General features: G+C 42.6%; 1 protein-coding gene across 4 annotated transcripts in view; it reads right to left on the bottom strand.

The window, feature by feature from the left end:
- The window catches only part of LOC122564906 (methylcytosine dioxygenase TET2-like), a 194,705-nt gene that overhangs the window by 20,393 nt on the left and 153,094 nt on the right, over window positions 1-21,218 (bottom strand). For all 4 annotated transcript variants that reach the window (XM_043720374.1, XM_043720365.1, XM_043720355.1 and 1 more), the window contains 3 exons: window positions 20,544-20,633; window positions 9,158-9,295; window positions 7,273-7,654 (listed from right to left, as the gene is read on the bottom strand). In XM_043720374.1, coding sequence (XP_043576309.1) covers window positions 7,273-7,654; window positions 9,158-9,295; window positions 20,544-20,633 — 610 coding nt within the window. The remainder of the gene's footprint in view (window positions 1-7,272; window positions 7,655-9,157; window positions 9,296-20,543; window positions 20,634-21,218) is intronic.

Below are 21,218 nucleotides of genomic sequence, written 5' to 3'. Positions count from 1 at the left end.
ATGGCTAAATTAAAATCTTGGCTCACTAGCCATAAGATCATACCATGCAGGAGGAAAGGTAGGTCAATCAGTCCATTGAATCTGCTTGCCATTCAATGAGATCATGGTTGACCTGATTATCCTCAACTCCACTATCCTGCCTTTTTGCATTTACCCCTTGAGGCTAACTGTAGCTGTTTGGAGTTCTTTGTCTGCTGTTTCAATACAGAAATTAACCATTTATTTTAGACTGCTTAAGACTTCTGGTTAGACAGCAGAAAGTTGAATTTCAGGAAATGGGGACTGAACTTCCATTATGGACGATTACATTACAAAGAATATACAGCACTGAAACAGACCACTCAACATAACCAGTTCATGTTTCCTCCCACCTTTTCTCATATAAATCTACCATTTTAATCATATATTCCTTCTCTCGTCTATGGTTGTCTAGCTTTCTCTGAAATGCAGTTAAAGGGCCTCCCTGATTTATGAATTTCTGACAAACAAATGTGATCCTGTACAGGGTTGCAATTTTATAGATCTGACATATGAACACTTCCTGTACTTATGAACAGCTGTTTTACACTATTCTGCATTGTTCCAACTCATGCACAAATCAACTTGCAAACTGAACCTGCCTTCAGTAATTTGTTTCAAACATTGCCCATGATGGCACGTTCCACATTTTCAATACTCTTTGAATGAATCATTTTCTTCAGAATTTCTTGTTGGATTTCTTGGTGACTATCTTATACCAATCATGTCTAGCTATGCTCTCCCCCACAAGAGGAAACATTCTCTCAATATCCACTCTGTCAGGCATTTCATAAATTTAAAGACACTTACAAGGTAACCATCAACAGAAAAGAAAGTCAGTGTGTCAATTCTTTCTTGATATGTATACCGATACCGTCCTTGTATCATTCCTTGTAAATCTTATCTACAGAATCCCTACTGTGTAGAAACAGACCATTCAGCCCAACAGTCCTTGAAAGTGGAGTTGCAGGCCGTGAAGAAGCATTTGGTATGCTTTCCTTTATTGGTCAAAGCACTGAGTACAGGATTTGGAAGGTCATGTTGCAGCTGTACATGACATTGGTTAGGCCACTTTGGGCATATTGCATGCAATTCTGGTCTCCTTCCTATCAGAAAGATGTTGTGAAACTTGAAAGGGTTCAGAAAAGATTTACTTGGATGTTGCCAGAGTTGGAGGATTTGAGCTACAGGGAGAGGCTGAATAGGCTGGGGCTGTTTTCCCTGGAACGTCGGAGACTGAGGGGTGACCTCATACAGGTTTATAAAATCATGAGGGGCATGGATAGGGTAAATAGACAATGTCTTTTCCCTGAGGTGAGGGAGTCAAGAACTAGAGGGCATAGGTTGAGGATGAGAGGGGAAAAATTTAAAAGGGACTTAAGGGGCAACATTTTCATGCAAAGGGTGGTATGTGTATGGACTTAGCTGCCAGAGGAAGTGGTGGAGGCTGGTACAACTACAACATTTAAAAGGCATCTGAATGGGTATATGAATAGGAAGGATTTAGAGGGATATGCGCCAAGTGCTGGCAAATGAGACTAGATTAGGTTGGGATATCTAGTCAACATGGACAAGTTGGACCGAAGGGTCTGTTTCCATGCTGTACATCTCTATGACTCTAAATCCACACTGACTCTCCGAAGAGCATCCCACTCAGACTCACTTCCCTACTCTATCCCTGTAATCCTGCACTTCCTATAGCTAAACCACCTAACCTACACATTCCTGGACATTATGGGCAATTTAGCATAGCCAATCCATCTAACCTGTACCTCTTTTGACTATTCTCTGCGCCTCAACATAGAACAATACAGCACAGAACAGGCCCTTCGGCCCACGATGTTGTGCCGAACATTTGTCCTAGCCATCATTTGTATCGGTGGCACAGTGGTTAGCACTGCTGCCTCGCAGCGCCAGAGAACTGGGTTCAATTCCCGCCTCAGGCGACTGACTGTGTGGAGTTTGCACGTTCTCCCCGTGTCTGCGTGGGTTTCCTCCGGGTGCTCCGGTTGCGGGTCGGTGTGGACTTGTTGGGCCGAAGGGCCTGTTTCCACACTGTAATCTAATCTAATGTGGTAACCAGACTGCATGCAGTACTCTCAGTGTTATCTAACTAAGATTTGATACAATTTTAACCAAACTTTCTGACTTTGTGATTCTGGAAATAAAATCTGTTTTGTTTGTAAGGCCTTCTTAATGGTGCCACAAGCTTGAATAATGTGTTCAGTAACACTATGTTGTTCCAATATCCCAACTAAATTTGAATCTTCCAAGTATCTTTCCATCAAAATGTCAATACATCACATTTATGTGTACTGAACATTGTTTTCGAATTATTTGTTCATTCTGTAAGTTTATTAATATCCTTTTGTTTCTTGCTTCAATTCTCTGATGATCCTTTTTATTTTGGATCCCAGGGTTGAAGGGTGATGTCAGGTTCTAGGGAGGCAGCAGAAGAAAGCATCAGGTCCCGGGGGAGAGAGAGGGTATCGGGTGTGAGCTGGGGAGAGCTGTCAGGTGCCAGAGGGAAGGAGTTGTTGCGTCTGGTGATGGAGGCTACAGGCCTGTAGCAAGAAGGAATATTATCAGAAGGAGGAATGTTTGGTCCTGGAGGAAAGGTGGGTGTTGGATCTTCGTGTGGTGGGGGCAGATGAGGAGGTGTTGGTATTGTTTGGTCAAGGTGTGGGAGTGTTGGGATTCTGGTGGAGATGTAGTTGGGACCATGAGGGATAAGTTGGGGAATCAATTTAATAATTAGCGAGGTGTTAGACTAGATTCTTAATAAGCTATTTTTTCCTGAGTAATTATTTATTTCAATCCAGCAGAGCCCTCTGAATTTTCCAAATCCAGACACAGGGGAACTGCCCAGAAGAATCTTTGATTTCCTGGGCAGTTCCCCCACAATCTACTACATCAGAGTTTCTGCAGGGTCCTGTTGCACAACTGTCATCACTGTCCTCCAGCCGTCGTGTTGCTATGGTCTGGCGATGGAGGAGTCTAGGAGACTCCTCCATCGCCAGACCATAGCAACATGACGGCTGGAGGAAGAGCGCCTCATCTTCCGCCTAGGAACCCTCCAACCACAAGGGATGAACTCAGATTTCTCCAGTTTCCTCATTTCCCCTCCCCCCACCTTGTCTCAGCCAAAAGGGCTCGTGCCCGAAACATCGACTCTCCTGCTCCTTAGATGCTGCCTGACCTGCTGCGCTTTTCCAGCAACACATTTCCAGCTCTGATCTCCAGCATGGGCAGCCCTTACTCTCTCCCTTAACATACTGGCCATTGTCTACTCTGCCTCTTCAATCTTTTCAAATCTTCAACAGCCAAGCAAGCTTTCTTTTTTGAGATATATTTTGACTATCCTTTATCATAATTTTCATTTCTAGGTGTTCTTCTCCTCTCTTATCTTGTGGGGATTCTATTATTCTTCCTACCTGATGCAACATAGACTGTTCTATAGTTCCCTGGATATGCTGTGTTCCCTCCTTAAACACAGAAACCTGCCAGTCCTCTTGGTGCTACACAGTTTTCCAATGATTTGCAAATTTGCAGCAAATTTTTGTTTATCTCTTTCTTTGATTATTGTAAAATACATGTTTGTAATCCATTCAGACCAGCAGTTTGCTCTGTTTGAGTTTCTGTTGGATTCCTGAAGAAGGGCTTATGCCCGAAACGTCGATTCTCTTGTTCCCTAGATGCTGCCTGACCTGCTGCGCTTTTCCAGCAACACATTTTCAGCTGTTTGAGTTTGTTCAGGTTGTTCGATACATCGAATCTTTTAAAATTTTCAATGCACTTTAACACTTAGCTCATTGTCTTGATGAATATTGAGGCAAAGTAATCGTTTAAAGTTTGCAATCTGTGTATTGTTACCCCTGGAAATACCATAAACGGTTCTCTGTCCTACAATATAGTTACTGTTAGGGGACCTATGAACTGCTCTGACCAGTATCTTCATCGTCTTGTATTACTTACTCCATCCATATGCATTCTACATCTTCTCATCCAAGATTATTTCTTGCTTTCAGACTTACTCTGTCTTATATTAACAAAGCTACCTCACTACCCTTTCCTTCCTGCTTGTTCTCTCAAAAAGTCACATGCCTCTCAATATGTAATTTACAGCTTTGATTTCCATGTAACAATGTCTCCCTAATGGAAATAACGTCATAGAATCTGTATAGTGTATAAAGAGGCCATTTGGCCCATCAACTGCACAGCACCTCTCCAATAAGCATCCCACCCAGACCTAGCCCCCCTACCCTATCCCAGTAACCCTGCATTTCCCATGGCTAACCCCCCCCTAGCCTGCACACATTTGGACTGTGGGAGGAGACCGGAGCATCTGGAGGAAACCCACGCAGACAGGGGGAGAATGTGCAAACACCACACATACAGTCACCTGAGGGTGGAATTGAACCCGGGTCCCTGGCACTGTGAGGCAGCAGTGCTAACCACTGTGTGACTGTGCTGCCCAAATAAAACCCCTCAAACTCTATTTGTGCCATTAATTCACTTATTATGTTCTGCATACTAAGTGCATTTAAGTAGGGAACCATTATTTTAATTCCTTCGTCTCCGCCGCATCTGCTCCCAGGAGGACCAGTTCAAAATACGTACAACACAGATGGCCTCCTTCTTCAAGGACCGCAATTTCCCCCCCGACGTGGTCGACGGTGCCCTCCACCGCATCTCCTCCACTTCCCGCTCCTCCGCCCTTGAGCCCCGCCCCTCCAACCGCCACCAGGACAGAACCCCACTGGTCCTCACCTACCACCCCACCAATCTCCATGTACAGCGCATCATCCGCCGTCACTTCCGCCACCTCCAAACAGACCCCAGCACCAAGGATATATTTCCCTCCCCTCCCCTATCAGCTGTCCGTAGAGACCACTCCCTCCGCGACTCCCTTGTCAGATCCACACCCCCCACCGACCCAACCACCACTCCCGGCACCTTCCCTTGCAACCGCAGGAGGTGCAACACTTGCGCCCACACCTCCCCCCTCACTTCTCTCCAAGGCCCCAAGGGAAACTTCCATATCCGCCACAGATTCACCTGCACCTCCACCCACATCATCTACTGCATCCGCTGCAGCCGGTGTGGCCTCCTCTATATTGGGGAGACAGGCCGCCTACTTGCGGAGCGATTCAGAGAGCACCTCTGGGCCACCCGGACGAACCAACCCAACCAACCTGTGGCACAGCATTTCAACTCCCCCTCCCACTCCACCGAGGATATGCAGGTCATTGGACTCATCCACCGCCAAACCACAACAACCCGACGGTCGGAGGAGGAGCATCTTATCTTCCGACTGGGAACCCTCCAACCACAGGGGATGAACTTGGACTTCACCAGTTTCTTCATCCCCCCTCCCCCCACCTTGTCTCAGCCGAATCCCTCCAGCCCGGCAACGCCTTCCTGACCTGCAGTCTTCTTCTTGACCTCCCCGCCTCCATCCTACTCCGACCTATCACCCTCACCTTGACCTCTTTCCACCTATCACATTTCCAACGCCCCTCCTCCAAGTCCCTCCTCCCTACCTTTTATCTTCTCCTGCTGAACACTCTCTGCTCATTCCTGAAGAAGGGCATGTGCCCGAAACGTCGAATCTCCTGTTCCCTGGATGCTGCCTGACCTGCTGTGCTGTTCCAGCAATAAAGTTTCAACCATTATTTTCTACCTATTTGCTTTTTTCTCCTCCTCTGACACTATTTACTGCTGTTTTTCTGTGTTTGTACATTCTTTCCCTTCCTATCCTATTTGGCTATCATTACCTAAATGGTTGCACTGCAATCCTCCCATATACTTTTCCTTTGTAAGCTAATGTGTCCCCTCTCCTGAACCTTCTCTTTCTCTTCCCTGACAAATTGATTTAAAGCCATCGTTTCAACCTTAATTATTGAATTCACCAGGACACTGGTCCCAGCATGGTTCAAGTGCAGCCCAGCCCATTGGAACAGCCTTTTGTTCTTCCCTAACATCATCCTAACGCCTGATGTATTATGGTCGCTATCACCGAGATGTTCCCAACCTTTACTTCTCTCACCTGCTCCTGTTTGCTCCCCATTACAAGATCCAATAGCTAAGCTTTCCTTCTTGGATTTTTATATATTAGATTAGAATGGACTCCAGTAAAAAAGAATGAGGAATTCCATTCCCATATCCCATTTATCTAGCTCTGACCATTCATCGTTAACAATGTTTTTAAAAATTCAGTTCACTCATTTATCTGCATATTTCTTCCTCCACCTCTCTTCCATTTTTTACTTTTCATAGAATCCCTACAGTGTGGAAACAGGCCATTTGGCCCAACAAGTCCACACCAACTCTCCGATGAGTATCCATTCCTGGACCCATTCCCCTACCCTATTACTCCACACTTCCCTTGATTAATGCACCTAACCCTGAAAACTATGGACAATCCACCTAATCTGCACATCGCTAGATTGTGGGAAGAAACCAGAGCACCCAGAGGAAACCCATGCAGACATGGGGAGAATATGCAAACTCCACACAGACATTCGCCTGAGGGAGGAATCGAACCCGGTCCCCGGCGCTGAAAGGCAGCAGTGATAATCACTGAGCCACCATGTGTGGTCTATAGTCTCTTAAAGCAATTAGACTCCATTTTGTCTTGAGTTGCTGAGAGACGAGTTCCTTTTTTCTGTTGCCATTGCATTATCTCCAAAAAGTATAGTTACTCTGTCTCTACATTGTCCTTCTCACCTTTCTAATATGGTATGCATTCTAATATTTAATCCACATCCTGACTTTTCAGCAGCTATATCACATTAATCCCTACCACATCTGATTCTTCCTGTAAGACTGCCTCCAGCTCCTCTGTTTGGATATGGATCCTGAAAACAATGCTGTACAGATTCAAACTTGTTAGAATTTTCTGTAACTTCCCGATCATCTTTCCAGACCCCCATTTTATAAATCTAATCTGTTGGCATCAATGCTGTCCTTGCTTTATTCCTTCCTCTGATGTCCTGTTCAAAGTTAGGCTGCTGTTAGATCCCACCTTACCCCTTACTGTTTTAAGCCCTTCACACTGTCTATTTGGGGCTCACATCCTTCAAACACTTCATGTCCATGAAAGACAAGAATTCTCTAGTTGTGGTTCTGTGCTACACCACAAAAATGCATGATCTCGATATCACATGGGCCACGCAGGCAGGCATTCAATGTTAGCATACATTTTTTGGACAGGTCTGGGGATAGTGGCTGAAAATCCGTAATGGCTTTTACCTAAATTACTTGACATCTGTTGGTTGGCTGTTGCATTTTCTGAGCCAGCCTGATTTGATCGTGCTGCCGCCGCATGAGCCTTATCTGCTTTCGTGGTGTTGTTTTCCTGGTTCAGGAGCCTCTCTGCCGCTGCAGCTGCTGCAGCTGCCTTCTTAGCTTCCTTCTTCTGCCGTCCGGTTTTGACAGGACGGGCTAACATTCTCACCACACGAGGGAAGGAACTCAGCACCTGAATAGCACCTTTCTTGATCTTTTCATCCTGAGCTTCCACACTTCCAAACTCATCGGTCGGAGAGATTTTGTACAAAGGCAGGACGTGGAGCTGTTCATCTTCTGGTATTTGGCCAATAACCCGATTGTCTTCTTTGGTAAGTGTGCAAACCTACACATTGGTAGAAAACAGCATTCATTCAATTTGTATACCAAAATAAGTTTGAATTCTTTGATAAATTCCATTATAAAAAAGGCAATTCTTAGATACAAAATGGAATCTCCACTCAGACAGTGATGGAAACAATCAAACTTTAAACAGTGAGAGAACTTTGATCAATGATATTAATGTAGCAACAGGTGGGGACCAGCATTACTTGTGCTAGACACAGAAATTTTCTTTGGAACAATGATTGTGGTTGACAACCTGAAATTACTTATGATTTGGAGATGCCGGTGTTGGATTGGGGTGTACAAACGTTGGACTATAACCTGATGTAGTGTGATTTTTAACTTTGAAATTATTTATATTGCTTATCTCTCCAAAGGGCCTGATGTAGGTCTGTGAGTGAATGCAGCATTAAATCCGTGCTAGCTAACCACAGCTTTGTGCGGAGAGCTTCATGAACACTACTGCTCCATGCTTCCAGATTTCCATTCCACCATCCTGTTGGGCAAATTGTAAAACTTATCCCATGCTCATTTGCTTACTTGTATCTAATCTTTGCTTTGATAAACTGAAGACTTCACATCTCTTAATGTAAACATTTCATGATTAAGTCTAAATCATGTCTTCGTGAAGCATTTGTAAATGTACATTGTTTTTAATCAATATACAGTGGTGAGAAAGGGCAGAAGTATTCAATTTCCACCACTGTTATCATGAGGTATTAGGTTAGCACTTCCATGTTTGTAATGAAGGAAACATAGAAGCCAAGCGAACACAGTAAGCTCCAGCAAACAGTAAAGTGATAATGACCAGATCATCTTTTGTTTGGAATGTGGATTGAGGGATAGATATTGGCCAGAATATAAGGGGTAACTCCTGGTTCTTGCCATCTGATCATTCACAAGTAGTGAGAGAACTGACAGGGCATCTGTTTACATCTCATCCAAAAGACAGCACATTAGTGGTGCAGTATTGAGTGTCAGTCTTGAGTTTTGCATGAGACCTTATGTGAACTTGAACTTGAACCTCCCAACCATCTGACTCAAAGATGAGAATGTTCCCAACTGAACAACGGCTGCACATCACTGAAGGGTGTTCCAGGTAGTGCAGATGTTCAAGATACCAGACTTGCCAGGCATTCCTAGAAATTTTAGATGTCACAAACCCTGCAACTCTGTACATAATGTACAAATAATCTAAATCACCAAACAAGACTGTCAAATTAAAAGATGCTGGTGACCGAAGTAAGTGAAGATTCAAATAGATTCATGCATTCGAGTTACTTTTGAGTAACTGAATTTCATGGCACTGGCTACGAGCAGACAATTGAGTTAAATCTGCATTATTTATGATGTTGCTAATCGCTTAAGTGAGTTAAGCGAGGCTTTGAGAGTGAGTTATATGCATATCATTGGGTTCAGTGAAGGTGAATGGCTTAAGTGGAGGTGAATACCTCGGAAGGTCAGTGATGGAAACAAAGTGTGTGAGAAGAGAATTCCTCCTTACCACTGTGCTTCCATTCTGCATGTTGTGCAAATCCCTGTGAGCATGAGCACAAAAATCTACACAAGCAGTCACCCCTGAGAATGGATGGCCCTCCACCTGGCCAAGCCGGCAGTCAATGGCCCTCTGCTCAAATTCAACCTGCAACAAAACAAGGTGCAAGGGTTACTCATTTGCAATAAAGCATGATTACGTCCTGTGCAACTTTCCACTTAACTGTCGGCTGGTTTTCCTGTGTGCATAATCACGTATTAAGTCTCCTGCGACAAAGGTCTGCTATGCTCAGGGCGATACCAAGGGGCATGTTTGACTCTCAACGTGTGGACGCGAAATAGATGTTATGGCGGTCGGGTAGACACACACACACACACACACACACACACACACACACACACACACACACACACCTGCAGTTATGGTTCTGTTTTTTTTCTTTCAAACCAACCCAGTTTGAATGGAGCACAACACCCCCTGTGTGGCCATCACATCCTGAGGTGGGGCTTGAACTCAAGTATTCTGGTTCAGAGGTAGGGGCAGTACCACTGCAGGACATGACCCTTGTGGAATCCTTCATTAAACTACAGGACATTTAAGCTGAAATCTGCAAAGCGCTAGATGTTACTGTACAGATAGTGAAATTCTGGTGCCTGGTTTAGTTGCAACTACCAGAGTTGCAACATACCTGGAAGATTCAACCAAATAATGCAGACACGCTGGCTTTTGCAAAGAGAACATTACAGCCTTTGTCAAGAATATTGAATTCTGGATCTTTTGCTTTCCCTTGGCATACTTTCTCCAATATTGACTTAAGTTGCACAAAGGAATTATAGATACTTGCACAAATGGTGTTCCACACAAATAGAGATTCCCTGATTTTTCATGCAGGAACATCATGCTAGCAGATGAGCCCATCCACAATTCTAAATTAATCTACAGTCAATTCACCTCCACTGGGAGTTCCTGCTCTTTGCAAGTTTTCAAGGGGAAAGTTAAATTGGGACTTTTTTTTTGCATAAGGATATAAATAAGCACATTTGGAAAGATTTGAAATTATTTTTTCCAAAATTTGCTAAGGAACACATTACTGCACCCCAACCCACCCAGAAATCTGTCTTTTTACAGAACTTAAAGGTATTTTCACTAAGATTATTCAGGTGTTAAATTGATATAGTTACTTAAAGTGCTTAATATTTTTGTCATGATGTGGAGGTGCCAGTGTTAGACTTCAGCTTTTGGAGCGCTGTTCCTTCATCAAGTGAAGTGACTTCACCTAACGAAGGAGCAGTGCTCCGAAAGTTTATGATTTCACATAAACCTGTCGGACTATAACCTGGTGTCGTGTGCCTTCAGACCTCATAGTTTTGTGGTAAATCCTTTCTGAGCTGCATTAATAAAACGTCACCAAATTAGCAAGTCTTAAATTGATCTCGGTCATTAAGTGTAAAGATTGATCCATGTGTGCATATACAGTACAGTGTAAATACATTCTTTGGAACACAATGCAACCAACATTGTGATATCCCCTACAATAACAGGAGCTGTGGAGGTCGGACTGGATTGTTCTGTGAAGATCGGTGATTACAATTCTCTAGAAATTCAGCAGTGTTTTTAAGGGTACTTCAGTGAGGATGAGCAGGTCTTGATGATAAACGTCTCATCCTGGCAGTAGCACTTGCGGCAGCTGTGAGAGTCAACAAGGATAGACCAGCAAGAGATATCTGCCAGGAAAATCTTAGAGGGAAGGATAGGGACTGTGAATAGGTAACTGTAAAGATAAATAATTAGAGAACTAATGCAGAAAACAAAGATTCAAACTGATTAATCAAAGGGGAACTGGTAGATTAGTGATGGATGAATCTTCTTTAGAATGGGAGGTAATTTGCAGTTTTCAGTCAATTCTACTGGTTTCCCATCACTGAGCCAAATATAGTACCAGTCCAACATTTTCCCCTGAATTCTATGGTCTTCCACCTTCTGAATAAGCATCTTGTGTGACATTTTGTCAAATGCCTCTCAAAGTCCATATATACAACATGCATTGTCTTGTTATCTCATCAACTAATTCAATTGAGTTACTTAGAAATTAGTTATGATGTGGAAGTGCCACTGTTGGACTGGGATGGACAAAGTCAGAAGTCACATGACACCAGATGACCTCACTTGATGAAGGAGCAGCGCTCCAAAAGCTTCTGATTTCATAATAAACCTGTTGGACTATCACCTGGTGTTGTGTGACTTCTGACTTAGAAATTATATACCTTTGGTAAATCAATGCTGACTCTCCTTGATTGACCATATGTTTCGGAATGGAAGTTTCTTCACTCCCTGATACTGGTTTTCCATTGTATGCCCACCTTCAATATTGGACTGATCAGCCTGTGCCTTCCTGGAATACCCATCTATTTTCTTCAACAGTGGAATAATTTTGGCAACCCTCCCTTCCTGAGCCAAAACTCCTGAATCCAATGAAGTTTGAAGGAATTGTGACTCATGTCTCGACTGTTTATGACCTCTGCTTCTTTCTGCAATGTATATTGCATTTCATCCAGACTAGGTAACTTGCCAATTTTCAGCAACTGCTACACTTTTTAGTACTTCTTCTCTATTTGGCATTACCCTGTTCATAACTAGCCTCTCCCCTTTAATTGCAATCTTCACACCCTCCAGTTCCTTTGTAAAGGCAGATACAAAATGCCCATGTCCTCTTTGTCGATATTTTCACTGTGTTCTTAAAAATGCTTCAACTTTTCTGATCTTTTCCTGACCAAACCCCTGATATTTTTATATATTTGTCCACAAAAAAAAATTACAAATCCAACCCAGTCAATTACCGTCGCATTCGTGTACTCTTAATCATCAGTAAAGTTATGGAAAGAGTTGTTGACCGTACTATCAAGTGAAACCCACTCAGCAAGAACCGGCTCATCGACTCTCAGTTTGGATTTCACCAGAGTGACATGGCTTGACCTCATAAGAGCTTTGGTTCAAACTTGGACAAAAGAACTGAACTCCAGAGGTGAGGTGGGAGTGACTGCCCTTGATGTTAGACAGCATTTGACCAATTGTAGCAGCAAAGATCTCTGGCAGAACTCAAATTAATGGGAACCAAGGGAAAAGACTCCAGTGGCACAAAAGAAGGTTACTGTTGTTATTAAATGCCAACCTTCCAAGAGGCAGTTTATCTCTGCAGGAGTTCCTGAGGGATGTACTATTCTTGAGCCAACCACCTTCAGCTATTTTAATGACCTACTATCATCTTAAGGATGGAAGTGGTGAAGTTAGTTGAGGACTGGACAATGTTCAGCACCATTCAGCTCCTCCTCAGATGCTGAAGCGATCCGTATCCAAATAAGTCAAAGTCAGAACAACATTCATGCTTGGACTGGTAAGTGGCAACTAACATTTGTACCAGGCAAGAGCTGGCAATGACAGTCCCTAACATGAGAGACTCTAACCACCATCAATAGCATGATAACAATCACCATCCAGTGTGGCTACAAAAGCACACCAGAGGCTGGAAATTCTTTAACTAGCAAGTCACTCACCAACTTACCAAAGTCTGTTCACAATCTACAAGGCACAAATCAGGAATGTGATGGGATTTGTCCAACTGCCTAATTGAGTGTAGCTCCAATAATCAAGAAGCTTAACACCATCTATGACAGGAGCCTGCTTTACTGTACCCCATCGCCTTAGCCATTTATTCCTTCTAGCAGCAATGCACAAAGGCAGCAAAGTCATCACTACAAAATGTACAAGAGCATCTTCCAAACCCACAATAGCAAGCTCAAGGGCATGAGATTCACTGATACTTCATCAGCTTCAGTTGCCCTCCAAGCCACACATCGTCCCAACTTGAAATTATATCAGCTTTCCTTCGCTGGGTCAAAATCTTGATACTCCCTTCCAATCAGGGTGTGGGTATCCCTAGACTACACGAGCAAGAAGTAAGCTCAAAACCACCTTTTCAAGGGCAATTAAAGATGGGCAGTAAACATTAGCCGAGACAGTGACACACACATTCTGTGAATGAGTAGAAGTGAGACAAGTTTATATATCATCTTATTATTCACTTCCATGTTGCCTTGCAACCTTTTCTTGTAGCTTCGCTTTGTCTCTGACTATGTCTCTCATATTAATTATTGCAGTTCCCTCCTGTACAGAGTAGAAATTACATCTAATGAAGGCACACCAATCTGAATATTAAGAGCTGTATTTGCATGGAATCAAGGAGATGAGGCTGAAATGTGAAAATGGCAGCCACATCTCCTTCTGGCATTCATAACTCCATTTCCATACTCTCCAAGTTTCTCCAATGTGGACAGAGGTTTGGATTATGTGACTACATTCCTGATCTGTCATCTTCATTGTGGAGACAGTGACATCCAACCAATGGTGTTCATCCAACTTTTAAAGGACATGTGGTTCACTGCACCTCAGAGGGGTCATAAGATATTCATTGATTGAGGGAACCTTTTGAAAGATAAATTGGAAAGTTTTTACCTGTGTACCCTATGCCAAGTTATGCCTCCACCTATTCCCTAACCCCCATACCCTCTTCACCAAGCTATGTCCCTCCAGCCACTCCACTTCTCCCTTTCCTCATACCATTCATGTCAACCTCTGACTCTTCCATGTCCATTTATCCATTATGCATTTTGTATGGAGCCAATGAACTATATAATGACAGTAGATTATGTTAACGAAGTTCCTTTTTTTAAAAAAGGTCATACATCCATACTTTCAACTCCTTTAAAAGAAATCTAATTTCACATGAGGCAAGCAGAAATGCCAATCACCCAGACTCTTTAATGTATCAATACCAGACAGTGCAAGAACTCGAAAGCTATTTTTCTTCTACAAATAAACATAAGACAATTGGTAATAATGAATGAGAAAGTCAAAGATGTCAGTCAAGCAATCTTTTCTAAGGGCTGCAGCTGTTTCAACACAGTAATGGGCCTCTGTGCTTCCAGCCAAAGTACAATATGAAAGTATAGGTCAGGCTCCATCCAGGGTCCAGCAAGTAAAGCAGTAGAAGCGACAAGTTTAGGAGGGCATAGAAAGGGAATGAGAAAACTATTGTGCTTTAGCAATTTCGTGATTTAATGAGCTTTGCTTTGATAAAGATAGCTGCTAATAGACTTTTTACGAGTAAACGCAGAGAAGGCTACATTTGATTACATCTCTTTCTTACACTTGTGCCCATAGCCTCAGTTGGTATGAAGTGAATACTAGAATATTTGGTAGTGCTTTATTAAGGGTCAACTCTGGAATTTACATTTTATTCTTGAAAAAGGATGATTTGTACTTATGCAGCACCTTTCACAACCGCTGCACATCCCAAAGCCCATTACAGTTAAAGAACTACTTTTGAAGCTTTGTGATTACTGTCAGGTTAGGAACCCTCTGCCATACTTGTTCACAGCAAGGTCCAGAAGTGGGCAAACACTAAATGACAGGTTATGGTTTTACATGCACCCGAAAGAGCGGATAGGTTCAATGTCAAACGTCTCATCTGAAGGTGGTACACCAAAGGTGCGGCTCTCATATCAGCAGCAGAGCGTGAGTGCATATTTATGTGTCTGGAGCAAGAGAATGAGTTAGAACGCCAGAAATTATAGATCAGTTAGCCTGACAGTAGCTTTGGAATACAGAGGAACCTCAATTATCCAGCATTTGATTATCCGAATACCGGATTATCCGGCAAGATTGTGAGGTTCAGATGCTCGGCTGAACTATGTTATCCGGCATTCGATTATTTGGAATTTGATTAACCAAAGGAAATACTGCCTCCCTCGTGTCCTTCAGATAATCGAGGTTCCTCTGTAGATCCTTCGCATGATTTTTGTAATAAATATCAAACTGTCATCCCAGTTAATAGACCCTGAAAGACTTTTTCAAAGGGGTTTGTGCATTTCACGTCAATTTTCTGTTTGTTTCCATGAAAACCAGTGTCTTTAGTTGTGTGGAAAATTTGATGAAATTATTTCAAGAAGTTACTGAATGGTTGAGAAGAAATGGCCAATATAATTTAGTAGGAGTTTTAATAATTTAGTAGGAGTTTTAATAACTTAGTAGGAGTTTTAATAACTTAGTAGGAGTTTTTATTTGATGCAGATATGTTTTATGTGATATGGAGGATTTGTCTGGTAGGATATGATGTCAGATTAAGGGTATATAAAGTCTGATTGAGTGGGAAATTAGAGTTTGTAAGAAGTTGTAAGCTTTCTTTAGGACATGGGCATATTTTTAAGGTGAGAGGAGAGAGATTTAGAAAATACATGAGGAGGGGCAAATTTTTTACACAGAAAGGTGGTTTGCGTGTGGAATGAATTTCCTAAGGAAATGGTGGATGCGGGCACAGTTATGTTTAAAAGACACTTAGGTGAGTGCACGAATAGGAAAGGTTTGGAGGTAGGTGGGACTGGTTTAGTTTGGGATTATGGTCAACCTGGACTGGCTGGACCAAAGAGTCTGTTTCAGTGCTGTACGACTGTACGACATGGGATTCCTGGGCCACAAAGGACAGGTATATGGGAGGTTGTGTTATTTATATTAGTAAGTGTGATTTCAAAGAAGGAATGAATGAAAGAATAAATAGAAAAACCTGCATTTTTAATAGTATTTCCTACATCTACCAGATGTTTCAAAGCACTTTTCAACCAATTCAGTGCTTCAGAAGTGTAGTTTTAGGAAAAGCAGAAACTAATTTGTACACATTAAAATGCTGGGGATTATCATCCACCAGAAATCAAACTGGACAAGCCATATACAGAGGAATGTCAGTTATTCGGCATTCGATTATCCGAATTTTGGATTATCTGGACGAGATCGCAAGGTCCCAGTGCTTGGGTAAATTGTGTTATCTGGCATTAGATTATCCGAACATTTGACAATCCAAACAAAATAATCCCCGCTCTCATCGCTCAAATAATTGATGTTCCTCTGTAAATACTGTGGCTACAAGGGCAGGTCAGGGGCTAGGATTTCTCTAATGAGTAATTCACCTCCTATCTCCCCCAAGCATTGCTCCCTTAATTTGCAAACAGCAAACATTCCATGCTTGGCGACTGATGTGCTGATGCAGTTGCAGTTGACTTCTGGTTCTAAGTGCCACACGCATACATTGGAAGTATGTGATGAATGAAAACAAAATTAGAAAAAAATGCTACTCTCCACTGCCTATTCCTAAGGACAAGGCACAAGTCAGGAGTGTGATGGAATACTTCCCATTTGCTTGGATGGATGCGGCTCCAACAATACTCGAGCAGCTCAACATTATCCAGGCAAACTACTCCATCACCTTCAATATTCACTCTCTGCAGCACCAAGAAAAAGGGTAGCAGTGTATACCATCCACAAGTAATGTGATATAGCCAGATAATCTGTTCTTTTGTGATGCCGACTGGCTAGGCACTGGAAATCTTGCATGGCTACCTGATGCGCAGTAATGGTCAGACATTAAGACATCAATGTGTCTGCTTTGTCAAAGCCCATTCTACTCTGCACTAAAGCAGGGAGTTCCTAGCCTTATTGAGTTAGATGCTTGAGTTATGACACATGCACCAAGAATGCCAATGCCATGAACAACCTTATGGTGTTATACAGCAATGTAATGCTGCTAATAAACTATCAACTCAATGACATCTTCACCTGGGGCTGGAGATAAATGATGTAACCATGTCAGAATGAACTTTTCTCACTGAGACATCACTGCTTCAAGTTGCCAACCTTTGTTGCTTCAGCATACGTAGAGGAAAGTGAAAGAGAAGCACTAAAAAAGAATTCAGGAAGCTGGTCATCTTGAATTACTCTGCTCATTGTGAGGACTTCCCTGCCAGTGGTAACATCCATCAAGAATATTGCAAAGTCACCAGTGAGGTCAACCTTCAGCTTCACACAAATAGCCCATCATGCCCACACAGCACGTTCGGTGCTTTGATAATAGGTTAGGATATCTCTGCATTAGCTGCTAATTTTCAATGGCACCACCAGGTCAGCGATATCTGAAATGGCTTCTAAGCAATAAACATCACTGGAAGCTTTCTGCTGGGTTTTCACTTCCCTCAGTTGAACATGAAGTTGAGGACTACTACAACAGCCGGCATATCTCCGTTGTTAAATTAAAAACCTTGCATCTACAATGTCACGCAAGCACCAGCAATCATCTTACTTTTGCAATTAAGAGAATTCTCAATCAATGTTGGTGCAGGCCAGAAAAGGCAGAGTGCAGAGCTGCGCAACAGAGAGTAATCACAAGCCATTGTGGCACACTCTGGTGTGTTGAGGAAAACAGGAGGAGGCTAATTTTAATGATGGTCGAAGTAGGAATTAAGTAGCGATTAAGAAACAAAAAAATAGAAGTGATAGGTGATCAAGTCATCCAGCAGTCAAGGGCATCGTGAGGAATGCATGAACTGATTTATGCTCATATTCGGTCATTTCTGCTAAAAGTTGTTATTAACATTCCTCATCTTCTTCCAATGTGTGTTGATGTTGCTGTTGTATAAAGTCTACAAGCATGCTTGATTGTTCTGCCATCTTGATCCATTCTCTTGATCATATGAATGGAAGACTTAGTAGAAGACTGTAGAGGCCACTCATTGAATATGCAGATTGGGCGTAGGCAGCATCTCTGGGCTCTAAATTTAATTTTAACCCGAGGTCTACGTGGAGCAGGCCATTATACAGAAAGAGGAACTCACACCAGGAGAGGCTCAGAAAAATTAAGATTTCTAACAAAACCTGGAAGTAGCCCAAGAGAAGCAACAGTTCTACATTTCCACAGGAAATCCATGAGCTCTCCTCTGACAAAGGCATCACTTCAGCATCCCTGACTGTGATGCTCAAGTCCCGCCTCAAAATTTTTTTCATTGGGTCTCCAGTGGTGGGTTCCTGCCAATCAGAATGCCACTTCCACTGACCGGCTGCAACGCTTTGTGTCAAGTTCAGGCAAGAGAAGGACTGGGCCCAGGATCTGAGGCCTAGTGCTGGCCTTTCATTGTGTACGGCCAGACAATTTCCTGCATAAAACAGTCCCTGCTCACGTTGTCCTGCTCCACGATTTGAGGAAAAAACAAGGACTGTAGATGCTGGAAACCAGATTCTAGATTACAGTGATGCTGGAAAAGCACAGCACTTCAGACAGCATCCGAAGAGCAGGAAAATCGATGTTTCGGGCAAGTAATATGCTGGTGTCAAGATTCAATGTTCCAAACAGTTTTCACTTGAAAAGATAATGCCATTTTGTATGGTTACTAAGGGACCTACAGCAAGAATACGACTTTGAGACTGGGGAGACAGACTCAGTAAAGTTCCTGGAAAACGGATGTGGAGTTTATTCTTGACTGGTACATGATAGGCCACATGCCCTCAATTGTCCTGGCTTCAGTTTCTGGAGGAGCTACAAAACTATTTTGTCTCTTGTGTGACTGCAGATAATCTTTGGTGATGCTGCCAAGGCAGATCTCTCTTTTCCAATGATTAACAGTATCTTTACTCACACCAGAATATTGCTGAAGGCCGCCGGACAGCAAAGGATTTTACAAAAATGTCCTTTTCACAGGCTTGGCTAAAGCAGCCCAACTGCATGATGGCACCAACGACAAGTGGAAATGGCTAAATTCAGTGACTGCCTCTCGGCTATTGTTAAAGTCTTCAGCAGCATGATTCTCATCCAAGTCCCAGATAGCAAAGGTACTGTGCTTCGTCCAATGATATTTTCTTGATGATTGGAACCACACCACTCTTCTTGATATTCCCAACATCACATCAAGGTCTGCAGAAAAAGATCTTGCAGGGAAAATGCATTGTAGACTCACTCATCAGCTGGGAAGGGTTCCGTTCCTGCCAAGTAGTCACCTTGCCATCACAAGTTCAACAAGTCTTTCAGTTGAAATATTTGTATTCTTTGTCGACCCTTCATTGGTGCTGAAGTAGACAGAGTTGAGGAACATGGCACCTACGTGCCCCACCCACCCCATTTCCAAAATGTTAATGTCAGGCTAATCCAATGGATAATCCAAACATCACATGCAATTTAGAACCATAGATTGGTGTGACACATATTGAGTGGATCTTAGTCAACTTGGGCTCCAGTTGGATTTTTTTAAAGGACATCCGACTCAGCAAGGTTAGCACACAATGTATGCAAGGGATACCATTCCTAATGCTGAGTTAAGGCATCTGTGACCTTCCATATTTAGAGGACAAGCAAGATCCTTATAATGAACTAGGAAAACCTCTGTCTTCAACTTTGATTCCAGGCTCATCATGCAGACAAGTCACTAAAGATGATCCAGTTGGACTACTCTTCACAATAAAATCATCAGAAAATTCTACAGTTGAGGCAAACGTAAAATGTACACCTTGCTGAAATCTCTCCTCAAAACACTAGTGTTCATCTGAATGCACAGACAGGACAAACTTTGCCTGCAAGCTGATGGAACTCATTGTACTTACAGGAAGCATGCTGTGGAGTGCCAGCTTCCACCAGGGACCTCAGGCTGCACCCACTGAGATGTGAGACATGAAGCATGCAGCTTTCTCACAGGGTTCCTCCATATTAATCCGGGCTATATAAGCAGTATAAAGTGATGCATCAAACAGTACTCACCTGGAACATGAAAAAACAAAACAAAATATCCCATTCAGACTTATGGATCTTAGAGTCGATAAGGAATTATGTTTCAAATGATCTAGAGAGTTTTTAAAAGGAGCAGGAATAGGCTATTCAGCCCCTCAAACTCATTCCGCCATTTGGTTAGATCACATATTGCAACTGCATGTACCCACCTTCATTACAGATCAAAGCCTTATCCAAACAAAATCTATCCAGCTCAGTCACAAAATGTTTTAGCAACCTCAATTGCTTATTGGGGGAGGAGATCTAGCCTTGCACTGCCTTTTGTGTGAAGAAATGCTTCCTGACAAAGAGCCTTAAGTTTCAAACCAGGCTGGCAGTAATGCCCGCTGCCATTTTCTACTTTAACCTCATTGGACATATTTGAGGAATTGAGACTTTGGTTGATATTGTAAAAAGAACAATACTGATTCAGCCCCACTCTCCACTGATTGCAACATCAGGAAAGTAGCTCAATTGATATTGTGCATTTTAAAACCACCACTCAAAGTCAAAATTAACCTGCGTTATGTCTGACCGCATTGAGAAGTATTTCTGAATAATGCATCAATGTTATGTCACTGTCTCCAGTACAACTGGATCATCTTTATTGTTTTCCAAGACCCACTGACAATGGAAGTTTGAGGTAAATTTTCTGAGACTCTGCCTCCGCAACCATTGGCCCTCCTGTTGAACAAGTCTCTGAACATTTACCGTACTTATATGGAAGAAGTGTGTGTGAAATTAAACACAGCAACCACTCACTTGATTGTTGAAAGCCTCTGGGGCAAACCTCTTGTAAACAGGTGCCAATAGGTTTGCCAGGTTTTGCAGATTCGACTCTAGTTTTTCCTCCTGAATAGAAAAATGGAAAGCAATCATCAGAAAAGGAACTACCAAAGGATTCAAAAGTTGTATTTTGGAGAGATTTCACAATCCTGTATGTTGGATTAGGAACTGGAGCTATATAAAGGACTAGAATCTCTCATTTGCCCCAAGAACAATGCATCAGTTGGAGAGTTGCCCCTTTAAATTGCTCTTTTTTATTTTGCTGTGGAAGAACTCACCAGCTGATTAATAATGCTTTCAAGAGCCTCCCAGTCCACATACAAGTACATAACTTAGGACATCTTATGACTTCCAATATCTCTAATGATTAAGAATGTTAGCATTAAGGCACTTTACCTGAATGCTCGTAGCATTCGTAACAAAATAGATGAACTAACGGCACAGATCATCGTGAATCATTATGATGTGGTAGGCATCATAGAGACATGGCTGCAGGGAGTTCAGGACTGGCAGTTAAACATCCAAGGATTTACAACTTATTGAAAAGACAGGGAGGTGGGCAGAGGGGGCGGGGTGGCCTTGTTAGTTAAGAACAAAATTAAATCTATGGCACTGAATGACATAGGGTCGGATGATGTGGAGTCTGTGTGG

The sequence above is a fragment of the Chiloscyllium plagiosum genome, chromosome 2 (genome assembly GCF_004010195.1).
Source record: "Chiloscyllium plagiosum isolate BGI_BamShark_2017 chromosome 2, ASM401019v2, whole genome shotgun sequence".
In the NCBI taxonomy this organism is placed as follows: Eukaryota; Metazoa; Chordata; class Chondrichthyes; order Orectolobiformes; family Hemiscylliidae; genus Chiloscyllium; species Chiloscyllium plagiosum.
This window is presented reverse-complemented; position numbering and strand designations above follow the sequence as displayed.